Below are 13,845 nucleotides of genomic sequence, written 5' to 3'. Positions count from 1 at the left end.
TTGTATCAAGATACTCGCAGGATTCTCGTCCTTAATAGAATAAGACGAGGAATATTTCCTTGGCTTCGGATATGGTTTAACAAGGCTCGATTACCATAATCTATTGTGGGCCATAAAAGTTTTAAGCACCACATCCTGAAAATAGGTTTCTCGTATACGTTTTACTTTGTAATAAAAAATATTACATGAGACAAGCTATTTTACATTTTTCAATGGGCTTTAGTAATGTCACCTTACTATTATGGCGTTCACCAACGATGTGATAATATAACGATAATCTTCATAACACTACAGGCTATAAATGTACATTGATCCATGGCACTCTTAGCATTTTAACTATTGTGCACCGGTTTCCTCTGTCATAGACATGAGGACTTTAGAGCATTAACCAACCACGCTGCTCCAATGCAGGTTGGTTGGTTTTAATGACTATTATCACAAGTAAGATATAACGTCTGAAAAAGTACCTAATTATCGTTCGTCAACACACTATAGCAAATTATGCAAATTAAAAAAAATATATATATATATATATTTAAAAAAAAACCTCTAAAAATGCAATGTAATAAATGACTAGATCCTTTTTCATTTGGATTGGTAAATTACAATTTTGACATCGGCGGGCTCAAGAACTTTGGCGGATTTAGGAAAACACTCAATCGACGTTTGTCAATGATGCCAGTTCAAATCACACAATATTATCGGCACAATGCAGATCCAATACCGTGCGCGCTTTCCAGTCTCAGAATGAAAAGTGTTTAGGCCGTAGTTTACCAGTTCGGATTGGAGGACTCCACACGCCTTTGAAAATAATATTATGGAAAACTCTCAGGCATGCAGGTTTCCTCACGATGTTTCCTCACCGCTGAAGCAAGTGATATTTTAATTTATTTTATTTATACTCTTTATTTGCACACCAATAAAAATACAGAAGAAGAATAAAAAAAAAACACAGACAGAAGCAGTATACAAAAGGCGGCCTTATCGCTTCGTAGCGATCTCTTCCAGGCAACCTAACTATGTGTGTTTTAAGCATTTAAAAAGTTAGAGGTGGTGAGATTCGAACTTGGCCCCTCGAAAGTGCACCCGAAGCCCTAACAACAAGGCTATCCCCACATTTTGGCAGACAGGCAAAATAATTGTACGGAAATTTTGCACAAAGTTGAATGCTAGAATTGAAATTTAAAATACTTTTTCTGCAGCAAATGTACCTACTGGTGTTGTATTTTTATTTCAATTCACCCGCATAAATATTAAAACAGATGAATATTGGAATTGTCGGCTCGCGTTTTTGTCGATTGCTTTCATTGACTATTATATTCGAAATAGCAAATATAAAACGGTTCTACTAATTCTGGAGCACAAAGTTAAGCTATTTTTTTCCAAAAATGGATGCGTTGCATTTCGATAAAGAAATATTTTCAATTGCCTATAACAGTCCACGGCTGGACTAGAGGCTTATCCCACGAGGACGGTTTGACCATGAACACCATACTGGGCAGAAGGGTTGATGATTGCGTTTGATGCAAGAAGTAACACAGATGACGGTGCTGCCCGTTCTGTATTTTAGTGCTGTATTGGGTGGGTGCTCTTGCTGCTCCAATACTGTTGGCAATATTTTCTCATATTAGGTGCTCTATGAGGCACCTGGGTGGACAACGATTTCCAAACTTTGAGCTGGTACTGAGAACTCCCCAAATACCCAAAAAAATTTAGTCCAACCAAGAATCGAACCACGTTGAATATGCTAGCCACTAGACAAGCGAGTCAGTTAAAATCCATTACCACATCCCATATTACCGTATCATATTCCACGTAATAAAAGTGAGGCTTTGTACTCAAGTAAGTAATCCGCTGACAACATAATATAAGCGTTTTATTCAAACAAGCTCAACCCAGACGCGATAAAATGCGAGACTGAATAATAATACCATATTATATTGTTTACATAGAAAGGAATAACGTCAAAAGCCTCACGACCCTCACATATTAATTATAATATTAAGTATATAATACTTCATCACGGTACGAGTACCTCGGACTCACTATTCTCTTGAACCATCTGAAAGCTATATCGAAGTCTGTCTTTGAAATTAGCAAACTTTCAATAAACTTCTTATTGCTGACTATTTCTTATCACGTCGATTGACTTATTGTTTGACGTGTGGACTTATTGTGTGTGTAGTGGGCAGCGAACCTACTTTCTGGTCCAAGGCCGTGGGCTCGATTCCCACTACTGGAAAATGTTTGTGTGATGAACGTAAATGTTTTTCAATGTCTTATATGTATATTATAAGTATTAACGTATATTATTCATAAAAAAATCCATCAGTCATCTTAGTGCCCATAACACAAGCTGCGCTTACATTGAGGCTAGATGGCGATGTGTGTATTATCGTAGTATATTTATTTATTTATATTTATTTATTGTGCATATTCACTGTGCCATATAAACCATATTCACCATGTGCATACTCGTGAAGTAATAATGATATTTCTATAATACGTGTTGTGTGTTCTAGAATGTGTATATCATAAGAACATACAGCGCTGATTTTCACCTCCGGTCGCTTAAACGCGTGTGGTGACGCTACGGAAAGAATAACAATGCAACTTTTTTTCACTACGAGTTACTGCTTGACAGGAATCTCACCATAAGCGATGCAGTCTAAAATTATTGCAAACTAATAAATTATGGGGGTATGGCGGTTTTATTAAACTCATACCCCTTCTCTATTTCGATACGACATCGTACCGGTCACGACATCGTACCGTCCTTTAGCTTTGCGGCATGTTTTATCACGAGGGTTGTATCTAGCCACGGCACAAGACCAAACTAGAGAAAATTCAGAAATTATAAATTCTCAAATTGGACCTTTCCAGGGATCGAACCCGGTACCTCCCACGTAAAATCATCGCGCTCACCACTGCGGAGTTTTAGAAGTGGCAGGTTCCGAGTAGGGAAAACTTTTAAAATTTATAATTTACTAATGATCTCTGGTAATAGTCAAGTGAGGCGCTCCGGCTGTGGCTAGTTTACCGACGTGCCGCTAATCAATTTAACGTTCCGTCACGATGTCGCGTAGCAACTAATGGTAGATTTATAGATTTATAGAGAGGTACGGATTTATAGAAGTTATCATGCCCCTAACAGGTTAGCCCGTTACCATCTTAGGCTGTATCATCACTTACCAGCAGGCGAGATTGCAATTAAGGGCTAACTTGTATGCTGGGGATCGAAGAAAAGTAGGCCGAAGCCCAAACCACTGTATATTCACTTTCATCGCTTAAAAAGCAAAAATTCGACTTAATTATTACACGCATTTCGGTGTTCATCTCGCTTCGCAACTGAGCTTTACTTATTCGGTTGCGTGAAACACTTATTCAATATTAAGCATATTAATAAGATATTAAAGGTTAGTTACCAACTTGACGGCCCGTTAAGTGTAAATAAAGCTCTTAACACAACATTATACAAATTTACATGATAGATTAACGAGACTGTAACGACTGAATAGGATACTTTTTATAGTAACAATTGACGGACCAAGTAGATGGTCCACCTGATGGTATGTAGAGTAAAACTTCGCAAAACATGCTAGGCACATAATCCTTCAAAGTTCCGCCCAGTGTCCATCAACCGGAGGCGTAGGCAGTGGCGATCCTAGGGTCTTGAATTAGAGCAAGCCCAGTTATAAATAGGACTAATTTGACTCATCATATGGCCAATAGTAGGCAGCAGTTGTTGTAGTGCCAAATGACAAAATTCAACTCATCTTTGAAAGACACTGAGATTATGGTTCACACGCGAATAGTCATGATTTTTTTTTTGTCTCATTGTAATATGTACCTTTGAAAAAGTAGATCGAAACTGCAAATTTTTCCAACTAGATGTAGCGTCATCAGTCGCTATAAGACTGATGTGAAAGGCATATACTAATTTCGGCATCGACGGTAGGAGAGCCATAGCTTAATTTGTGAAAGCGCTCACGCCGCGATTGCCCGAGAGTCGCAGGTTCAAATCCTGTCGGTTCCGAAAATTTTTATATGCATTTTAAATTAATAAAATTGATTTTTTTCCTCAAAGTGTAGGTAAAACACAAATAAAAATTATAAAAAAAGGCCGGCTTCTCGGCTTTTAAGGTAGTACCGCCACCGGGCGTAGGTGCTAAGCCTCATGTGCATGGAATTATCTGACACCCACGCACTTCAGACCGGGACAGACCATTGCAACAATGTTGCCTCGCGGCAGAAATAAGCGTCTTTACACAATCCAATTTAATTTATTTTGCTAATACTTCCCCAGACGAGCTCTGTCACAAAAAGCTACTAAAATACTCCACTGGAATATGAATCAAAATACGTAGCGAATATCAGTCAAGTCATTTATGCAATGACTTTTAACCACCAGCCATTAAAACTTTTAACTTTATCAAAATATATAGAAGTCCTATCGTTTTATAAACAAGAACGATAAATTGAATTTTAATCAAATAACATGGAAGCGTTATAAAGTAGAACAAATTATATTGCGGAAAAAAGTTGAATCGTGCGCTGTCGTATCCAGTAATTACATTGTGTGATTGTATAGCTTGACGTCAATTTGTGAAACTGCACGGAAACCCGACGCTTAGGTAGCGTGGAGCGCACCCCATTTAATTCAAGAATTCGAACCCTGTAAATTATGGGGTCTGGCGACCTATTGTTGTGACACAGTAAAGATTAATTCAAACATAAAGGGAGTCTGAATAGGAGGATGTATCTTATGCCCGTTTTCACTAACGATGGACAAGGCAATGCCTAAGAAAGTAACGCTTATTCAATGAAGATTCCTAGGCATAAATTTACCTTTCACCAATCAATTTTGACTAGGCAACTCATATAAAGCAAGGCCCTCATATTATAGTATTTTGTGTTTGTATTATTTTTAAATGTTCGTATGGATATCAGGTTATTAAAAAGAACCAAATTCTTTTTTTTATCTGTCAACTGTAAGTTTTCGAGTCCCATAAACTTTACGATCCGCCGAATTGGTTACGTAACTTTAGGCAGCGCCGTTTTTATTTTCTAGGAATTACCTAAATCACTAGGCATATAATTAAGGCGATTATTAGGTTTAATGAAAACGGGCATTACACTTTTTTCAATATATCCCTACTCATTAGTCGTTTACTCTTAACAGAGTGATCGTGGATGACGGTGATACATTTTCTTTGGCTGCAGCAGCCCTGCGATGCGTCTTTACTTGTTATGGTGTTCAGCGTTTCAGGAACATTGGACTATGGAGGTTTGTGTTGCAGCTTTTATTATGTCTGTCTAACGCGTGTGTGGACACAACTTTTCCCTGGACAACGAGTCGTTCCATGGAGTGTTTATTCCTAGCAATATGTCCAAAAAACTTGAGGATAACTTCAAAATATATCAAAACATAATTCAGAAATTGGTTTCAGAATGCTGTTGGGCTTACCGCGTTATTGCAGAGCATCTGAAATGTTCGCGAGGGCTTATACTGATAACTTTTTGCCATCAGAATGAAACGAATAGGTTGACGAGAACGAGAATTGAAGAACGTGGATAAGCGTAACGGCATTCTGAAGGTATTTAAAGATATAAACGACTCTCCAATTCTTCAATAATCTATTTTGTGATTTCAAACTGCTCAGTTTTGTGTTGTCAATACCAAAATCAAATAATCTTATACTATGGGAGAACGAGGACTCACTAAGACAACAGATAGATCTAGTTTGCCTATGAAGTCACTAGTGCGGCCATGACACTTTTTCGAAACTTGTTTTTATTTGTTTTAGTACGTACTTGAGCAAACGTGAACATGAGTATGAAAAAGATACCACGAAAACACTATGAATAGAAAACAAAATAGGATAGTGAAAAAAAGTTAAACGTGTGTTCTATCATTTTTAGTGATTACGCCATGTGATCCTATGGCTTGTCGGTAATTTGTGAAACTGCATGGAAACCCAACGCTTAGGCGGCAGGGAGTGGACCCGATTAATTCAAGAACTTGAAGCCCCGTAAATTAATGGGACAGGCACTGTGTGCCTATTGATTGTGACGTTAGGAGTCCGGAACACAAAAGCTTGCTATACTACGTAGGTACCCATTATAATGATTGAACGTGCGAAGGGGGCTCTGAGTTTACTTGGGTGATTTTGCACTTTGTCCATCTATCCGGACGTCTATCTGTTGGAAACTTATTAGTTTTAGATTGGGGATCAAAATAATTACATTGATTACACAAACAACATTTGTAAATGTAAAGCAGAGAATATAATTAAAAGCTTTTAAAAGTGTTTTTTCAGAGATCGTTAGGTTTTTCTTGACTATAATCTGGCCACGCTTTGCAATAGTTAAACGGTCATAATTATAAATGCAACGCTTTGTAAACATTTCATTTTAATCTAATGACTTCTTTTCGAGTTTTGCCAACACTACGTTATACAGAAGTTGATTTATAAATATTTTCATGTATATATATATCAATCAATCAAAAGCATATAACAGTTCATGCTGGACAAAGGGCCTCTCCAGACGGGAAGGTTTGCCCATAATCACCACGCTGGACAGACAGGTTACTGACCGCCAAAAATGGTAGTAGTAGCACAGAGGACGCTGCCGCCCGCTCTCCGGGAAGAGGAGGGGTGAAGACTTATATTTTCTGATCTACGGTCACCAAACGGCATATTACAAAACTGAATGATTTGCCTACTTGTGATCTTTGCAAAGCAGGTAAAGTTTTTTTAGTTGCTAATAATGAGCGAAATTGTGTGTCAAAATAATTATGGTCCCTCTCTGCAAGGTGGCCAGTCCCAGCAATGTTCGATGATGATGACTTGGACGAATGGAGAATGAATAATAAATAAAAATAAACGCTTAAAAAGTAAATAACTTTACCTAACAAAGTTAAATCATAATTTGCAGTGAACCACTAGCTCGTAAAGAGCTTTTGATTTAATATTTCACAGGGTTAGTTTAATAGAAATACCAACGTAAAAGCATATCATACAATACCCCGTGCTAGCTATGTAGAATCCAAAGGCACACAGACCTTTTTGTCATATTATCTGCGTGTATTTTACAATAGTTTGTTTTTCGATTCAGAAGGGCCGACGTATTAGACTTTTATAGCCTCTGGAGAGTTTAAAAACTGATTTTGTTCCACCTTTTACTCAATCTAAACTTATGGAATACATGAATGTATTACTAGTTTTGTTGTTATTGTTGTATTTGTTTGCTTAAGTACTTTGGCAGTTGGACTCATATTCTTTTTCAGTAAATAAACGTGATGCTCTAATGCTACTTTTCTTAGTAAAATATAAAAGATTTTAGAAATACTGGCATTAACAAGTCCCTGATATCGTCGCAGAAATCGTCTTTTTGCAATAACGCTGCACACTGTGCGAATTTTTTGTTTGTTTATTAATACTATAACATGTATTTATGTAAAATAAATAAAGTACTTTCTTTATTTCTCTTATTTTCCTTTTATATAAAATTTTAAGTTTAAACCATAACCAAAATTCCTAGCATTATTAAAATTTACAATTCTTGCTTTGAGAGGTGTCACATATACCTACGTCACTAAATGCATTTTGTGCGAAGTTTTTAGAATATTTTTTTTAGTCCAGGTGGAGTCCAGATGGAGCCGAAACTATCTCAGTTTAAAAACATAATATCTGCCAATTATAAAATCGATGTTCATAAAGCCGAGTAACCGAGTAAAAAGATTAAACAGAATTCGTGGTGAAGCCGGGTGGAATTGTTCAAACGAGTTTATATTATACTTTAACGCCGATCGCGAAGCAAATTAAGAAAGAAGGTACATGAAAAATAATAAAAATGTTGCTGATATGAGATAATTTTTATTGTTTCGGTAATGGGACGTGTTTTACGCCAATTTTCATAACGCGCTATGCCCATAACTCGCGCATACGTAGCGTGAAATCGAAATTTATGCGATGAATATAAATACACGCGAAAAGCACACGTCGGCTTTCTCGTATTTTCACGTTACAAATGATCTGTTATTTATATACAAAAAGTGGTTATTATGTACAGTCAACATCAATAAATGTTTATATGTGTAGGTACTTACATCTATCGCACAAGAAGGTGTCTACCTGTATTTTATTGCCTTTTCATTATATATGTAGTTTATTTTTATACAAGTAATTTCATATTTTTACATTAAGAATACAGTAAAACAGTAAAAAAAAGGACTCACAGATTATAATGGACATCGGCCATGTTCGGTCGATATTCTAGTGCTTTCTTGAATGCTATTTCCGCTTCGGAGTTTCTTTCTTGTGTTGACAGGACACTACCGAGATTCCCATACGCTGCAACAAAATTTCGTAGGTTAATTTAAGTATGTACTCATATTGGTAACAAAGCTTCTTATCCCAATATTAAGAGTACCGAAAACCACACAAGATAAGGAACGGGATAAAACGCGAGGGCGAGGGTAAATACTGAAATAATGCAATAAGACCCTCAAGAGACAGTTTTATTTTATTCACCAAAGCTTATTTTGTAACTTGTAAAACTAAGTTATTTTTAGAGAGAGAGAGAGAGAGAGAGAGAGAGAGAGAGAGAGAAAGATAGAATAAGAATCTTAAAAATTCCCAGCTAGAGGAGTTTTTGGCATAAGGCTCGAAATCATTTTAGACGACTAAGAATTAAGGAGTGTATTGCTTTTCAGGTACATGTATGTATGTTTAAATACACAACATTATCGGCCCACTACAGGGCTCGGGTCTCCTTCCACAATGAGAAGGGGTTAAGGCTGTAGTCCACCACGCTGGCCCAGTGCGGATTGGTGGACTCCACACACCTTTGAGAGCATTATGTTTCCTCACGATTTTTTCCTTCACCGTTGAGGGAAGTGATATTTTAATTACTTAAAACGCATTTAGAAAAGCTAGAGGTGCGTGCCGGGCCCCCCGAAAGTGTAGTCAAGCTCCTACACTGGGCTATTACCGCTTCGAATAAATACACGTCTATTTCTATAGTACAATCTTTCTCTTTGCAAAATTTTGCGAGGATCGGTTTCAGTGGCTTACCTAAACAAATAAACAACGTACTGTTTCTAAATTGATAATATTATTATAGATATATAGGTTGTGACTTAAATAATGGCCTATTTAAAGAGTAACCGATAACAAGCTGCATTTATTTTTATAGGCACAATATTTTTCAGATAAAAATATGTAAGGCGTTTAACGCAGTAATGAGATATCGCCCCAAGGCGATATCTTCATCCAATATCGTTATTTGTGAATTTATATTTTATTAAATTTACCTTGATCTCGTTTTTGTATAGGTAGGAATATTTAATCCTTGTGAACAAAATGTTGTATACCAAGAAGGGATAACCTTGTAATTTGATAAATTATAATATTTTAGCAAATGGAAAACCAAAGTTGGGATCTATAAAAATAAGTCTAGATTATAACGTGTTCTAAATATTGTTTTGCGTAGCCCATGCAAAATATAAACATTACAATTACATTACAAAAGTAGTAGTAGTAGTTATTTATTGTAGCATATATCTTATTCCTTATGATTACTATAATACATCGAATTTTAGCGGTGATAGCCCAGTGGGTAAGGCTTCGACTTCACTTTCGGGAGGCCGAGTTTGAATCCCACCACGCACTTCTAAATTCTCTAAGGTTTGTGCTTTTTAAACAATAATAATTACTTGCTTCAACATTGAAGGAAAACCTCGTTAAGAAAGCTGCACGCCTAAGAGTTCTACATAATTTTCTCAAAGGTGTGTGGAGTCCTCCAATACGCACTGGGCCAGCGCAAACTACTGCAGCCTTAACCACTTCTCCTTGTGTTTGTGGGAGGAGACCCATGCCTGCAGTGGGTGCCATACCTAGTGCCAGTAGTGCCTGTGACATGATGATTAAGATGATAATTGAATTTTAACTTGTTAAATATAACAATGTAAAAGACAAAAATTAACGATCACAATCACTGTCAAAATATTTTAATCTCCACCGCTCAGCTTTCTCTTCTTGAAATAAAATACTCCAAACTTTGCGTACCTTCACGTAACTTTCGATTTTGTCAGAGTGTGTGGATTGTATGTGTCGAAATAAAGGCATCAAAATTAAACATTTGTATTACAAGTCGTTAAAATTAGTAACAGTAATACCTAATATCAGAATATTAAGGTTAACTTATTTTTAAGAATTTCTATTTTTGCTTTGACGAGAACTTTAATGTCAGGGGCGCGATTAAATGGTTTACCGAAGCGCAAAATTCGTTAATCAACATCAAAAAGAGGCTACTCTAGGTGTAACAAAGTAATGGAAAAGGGTGAACATGAAAACCTTTGAAGAAGGTTTAGGTTACAAAGGTAACATTATAAAATTTACCTTATGTTTGAGACTTTAGATTAACTTTATCTATATGCATTGGCAGTTATTTGTAACCGTAGTAAGCGCACGTATTTTATTATTTTAACAATAAAAAGCGGCTAGAACCTGATAGTGGGTAAGACTTCGGCTTTTCTTTTCGGAAAACCAAGTTCAATCCCCGGTACGCAACTATAATTTTTCGGAGTTAAGTGCGTTTTAAACAATCAAGCTTCGCTTGCATTAACTCAAATGATAAACATCGTGAGCAACTGCATGCCTAAGAGTGTTCCATAATGCTTTCGAGGTCGTCTATAACTGACTAACTATTCTTCGTAATCTACTTAAAATGTGTATTATTAATTTCAGGTACCTTGAATACTCGAAGTACCTAAAATGTGCCTACTATATACACTAACATACATCTTTCTGTCTGAAAATACCAAGCACATTTTAAGTATAATAGGTAGTATTCTTAAAGGCCGCACTTTTATTGGATCTGCTCCAGTAGTTGTATTTTATTTTTACAATACATTAGAAGATCTCTTGCCAAAGAAACACAATTACGATGGATAGGTACCTACATAATAAGATTTATGCTACAACTTAATGTTCTCGTTAAATAAATTACGTTAATAAATTAAAAAAGAAACGAAATAAATTACCAAACTTTAATTCATTATCTATGTTAACATAAGAAAATATTTTCGGATAAAAACTATGCGATTTTTATTTCTTTTTGTTCTTATGTCCGTCCAACTTCTATAACTTTTCCAAGCCCTTTTTTGACGGTTTTAAATTTTTTTTAATATAAATTCAAGTTATTATATACGTCTATTTTGACAGATTTATTAGAATTTGGTAATACCAATATGTTACAAAACCTAGTTCATGTGTACGAATAATTCATGTATATAAGTTCCATTTTCAGAATTACAATTATTATTACACAACTAATAAAGAATTTTAAACTAAAAAAAATTATGGCCAGAAGTCGGCATAATTTTTTTGTCATAGCTGCCTCGCTTTTGCATACCAAAATACCTGTAGGTACAGTAAACAGAAATCGCTCCTTTTTGCTAAACGTTTTTGTAATTATACTTTTCCAGGCTTAATGTCAACACGATGTATTTAGGTTTTGGCACCATGAAAATTCATAATACATAATTTACTTCGTTTTTATCAATATCATCTGCCTTGTTATTTTTTTCACGTACATGCAAAGTTTGGCCAGCTTCCTTCCGCAGTATTTCCATGTAATTTCAATATTAGGGAAAGGTGTAAGTATAAGGTTAAAATTGCGTACAAACATAATGTCTCAAAAGAAGACAACGCATTGGTAGTTCCTTTGGTGCTGTAATCGTTTATGAGCAGCGGTAATCGCTTTACAAAAGGTGACCAATGCAGGTTGGGGGCTTTAAGTGCTCTCGTGGTGGTAGACCCTGCCAACTTCATTTTTTATAGTATTAATCGATGGGCTAAGCAGATGGCCCACCTGACAGAAAGTAAGTTGAAAACGCCTATTAACAAAGCAATTAAAAGATCACGTCCTATAACGTTCTGCAATGTGTCCTTCAAATTGAGGCATAGGTATAGGCCCTTCATCATTTTTTTTTTTTTTTTTTACTTCTTCTCAACGAACAGCTCTTATACTTCTTAAATTTCCTTACTCCGGTTCCATGCTAAGAGTATTTGTCCCGATCAGGGAATTGAACTAGGATTTCATAAGCCGTAATTGAACATGCTAACCATTCGACCGACAAGGCAGTTTCGATCAGATCAAATTGTTCGATAGCAACTTGCAGTTAAGCCGATATAAATTAATAATAAAACATTCGATATAGCCTGGGTAATCTGATGGTGCTCGCGATACTCAAAGCACTCAAAGCTAACCGATCTCCGATAACCGGCTCGATCTACACAAACTTCCATGATGTTTTTATTCTGTATATTTTGCATATCTAGTACTGAATTATGTTAAGATTTTTTTTCAACAACACCAAGAAGACATCATAACTTGAAAACGTAAAGCTTACTATTATTTTGAAACTTTGATATAACATGGAATCTGGCATAATATTTTTGGAACATTTTATTTATTTATTTATTAGCTTCCACTTAAAGCTTTACTTTACATTAATTAATTTTAAGTTGACATTGTAATTTAATTTCATAATTTTTGATACCTTAATATTCTGACATTTTGTATAAATTGGAAAAATAATTTTATAATTAAGGTGTTATTATAATTTGCATGCCATAGAATGGCAGATTGTAGCACGTAACTTATTATGTTTTAGTATAAGATCAAATTTGTTAACCTGCAATCACGCAAATAAAGATTTGAATTTGAATTTGAATTTGAATTTGAATTTCCCTAGGAATACAAACCATCCTATGACACATAAAAGTAATGTCGCTTTACTAAACCAATTACCGACAAAATGCTTTGAAACTTTAGCACCAACTACCAAGTGAAAATTAAGTAAAGAAATAATAAGAAAAAAGAAACGTGATTTACGTGTGAACTTATTTTTTTTTATTGCAAAACAACGCCTAACCTTGGCAAATAAATAAGCGTGATTCAATCTTTTTAAGGCTCTCCCATCTCTCATCTATCTTTTATCTAGAACTTATACTTGAAGTAATTATAGGTATTGAATTAAAGTTGAGTTCAAGAGTTCATTTACTTGAAATCGAAAATATAAAGCCGTTACAGCGATGATAAGATTACTTAACAGCTAACTGTCCCAATATCCCGCTATATACCCAATCTATATTTTATATTATAAATGCGGACGTGTGTCTATTTATTTATTTCTTCATTTTCTATTACACGTGTTCGGCTCAACCACTGCACTTTTATCTATGGCGCTTATATAGCGCTTTTTTGAAAACGGACAAGGAATATTTATTATCCCGTGAAAGCATACGGGCAAAGTGCCGCTAAGCTTTTTACCGTTCCGGCGCGATGCCGCTTAAGACCAGTTTAAAATAAATTTCATACCACTGACTGGTTAGCCTCCAAGACTGTAAAGTCACTTACTGCCAGGTTAGATGGCAGTCGCAAGAGGTCACTTCTAGTTGAAATATGGAGGAAATCCACCAACCCACACCAGGTTAGCGTGGTGAACTACGGCCTAAACCCTTCTCATTGTGGGAGCAGACCCATGCCATTTAGGGCGACAGTAATAACTTGATATGATGATGGAGGAAGTATTTAAAAACGACCGCTACTAAAATACAATGTTCTAATTTTTTTAATGCATACCTACACCAAGAGGTGATTGGTGTTTAATCTAGCGTAAGGATGTCAATGGTCTTTATGTTTCAATAGGTGACATGAATGGAGGCCGCTTTATTGAAGCGCGCATTTCGCACTAATCGGACGTAACATTTGGCCGACTAACGAGCACGACCTACGTGTGAATAGATGTCCCATTAGATAAAAAAGTCTAGT

At 35.8% G+C, this 13,845-nt stretch overlaps 1 protein-coding gene across 1 annotated transcript in view; it reads right to left on the bottom strand.

Moving 5' to 3' along the window:
* LOC120627715 (protein O-mannosyl-transferase TMTC1-like) overlaps positions 1-13,845 on the bottom strand; it is a 173,836-nt gene that overhangs the window by 44,911 nt on the left and 115,080 nt on the right. Inside the window, exon 5 of the mRNA XM_039895740.1 lies at positions 8,243-8,357. Within this exon, the coding sequence (XP_039751674.1) occupies positions 8,243-8,357 (115 nt within the window). The remainder of the gene's footprint in view (positions 1-8,242; positions 8,358-13,845) is intronic.

The sequence above is a fragment of the Pararge aegeria genome, chromosome 11, assembly GCF_905163445.1.
Source record: "Pararge aegeria chromosome 11, ilParAegt1.1, whole genome shotgun sequence".
Lineage (NCBI taxonomy): Eukaryota > Metazoa > Arthropoda > Insecta > Lepidoptera > Nymphalidae > Pararge > Pararge aegeria.
This window is presented reverse-complemented; position numbering and strand designations above follow the sequence as displayed.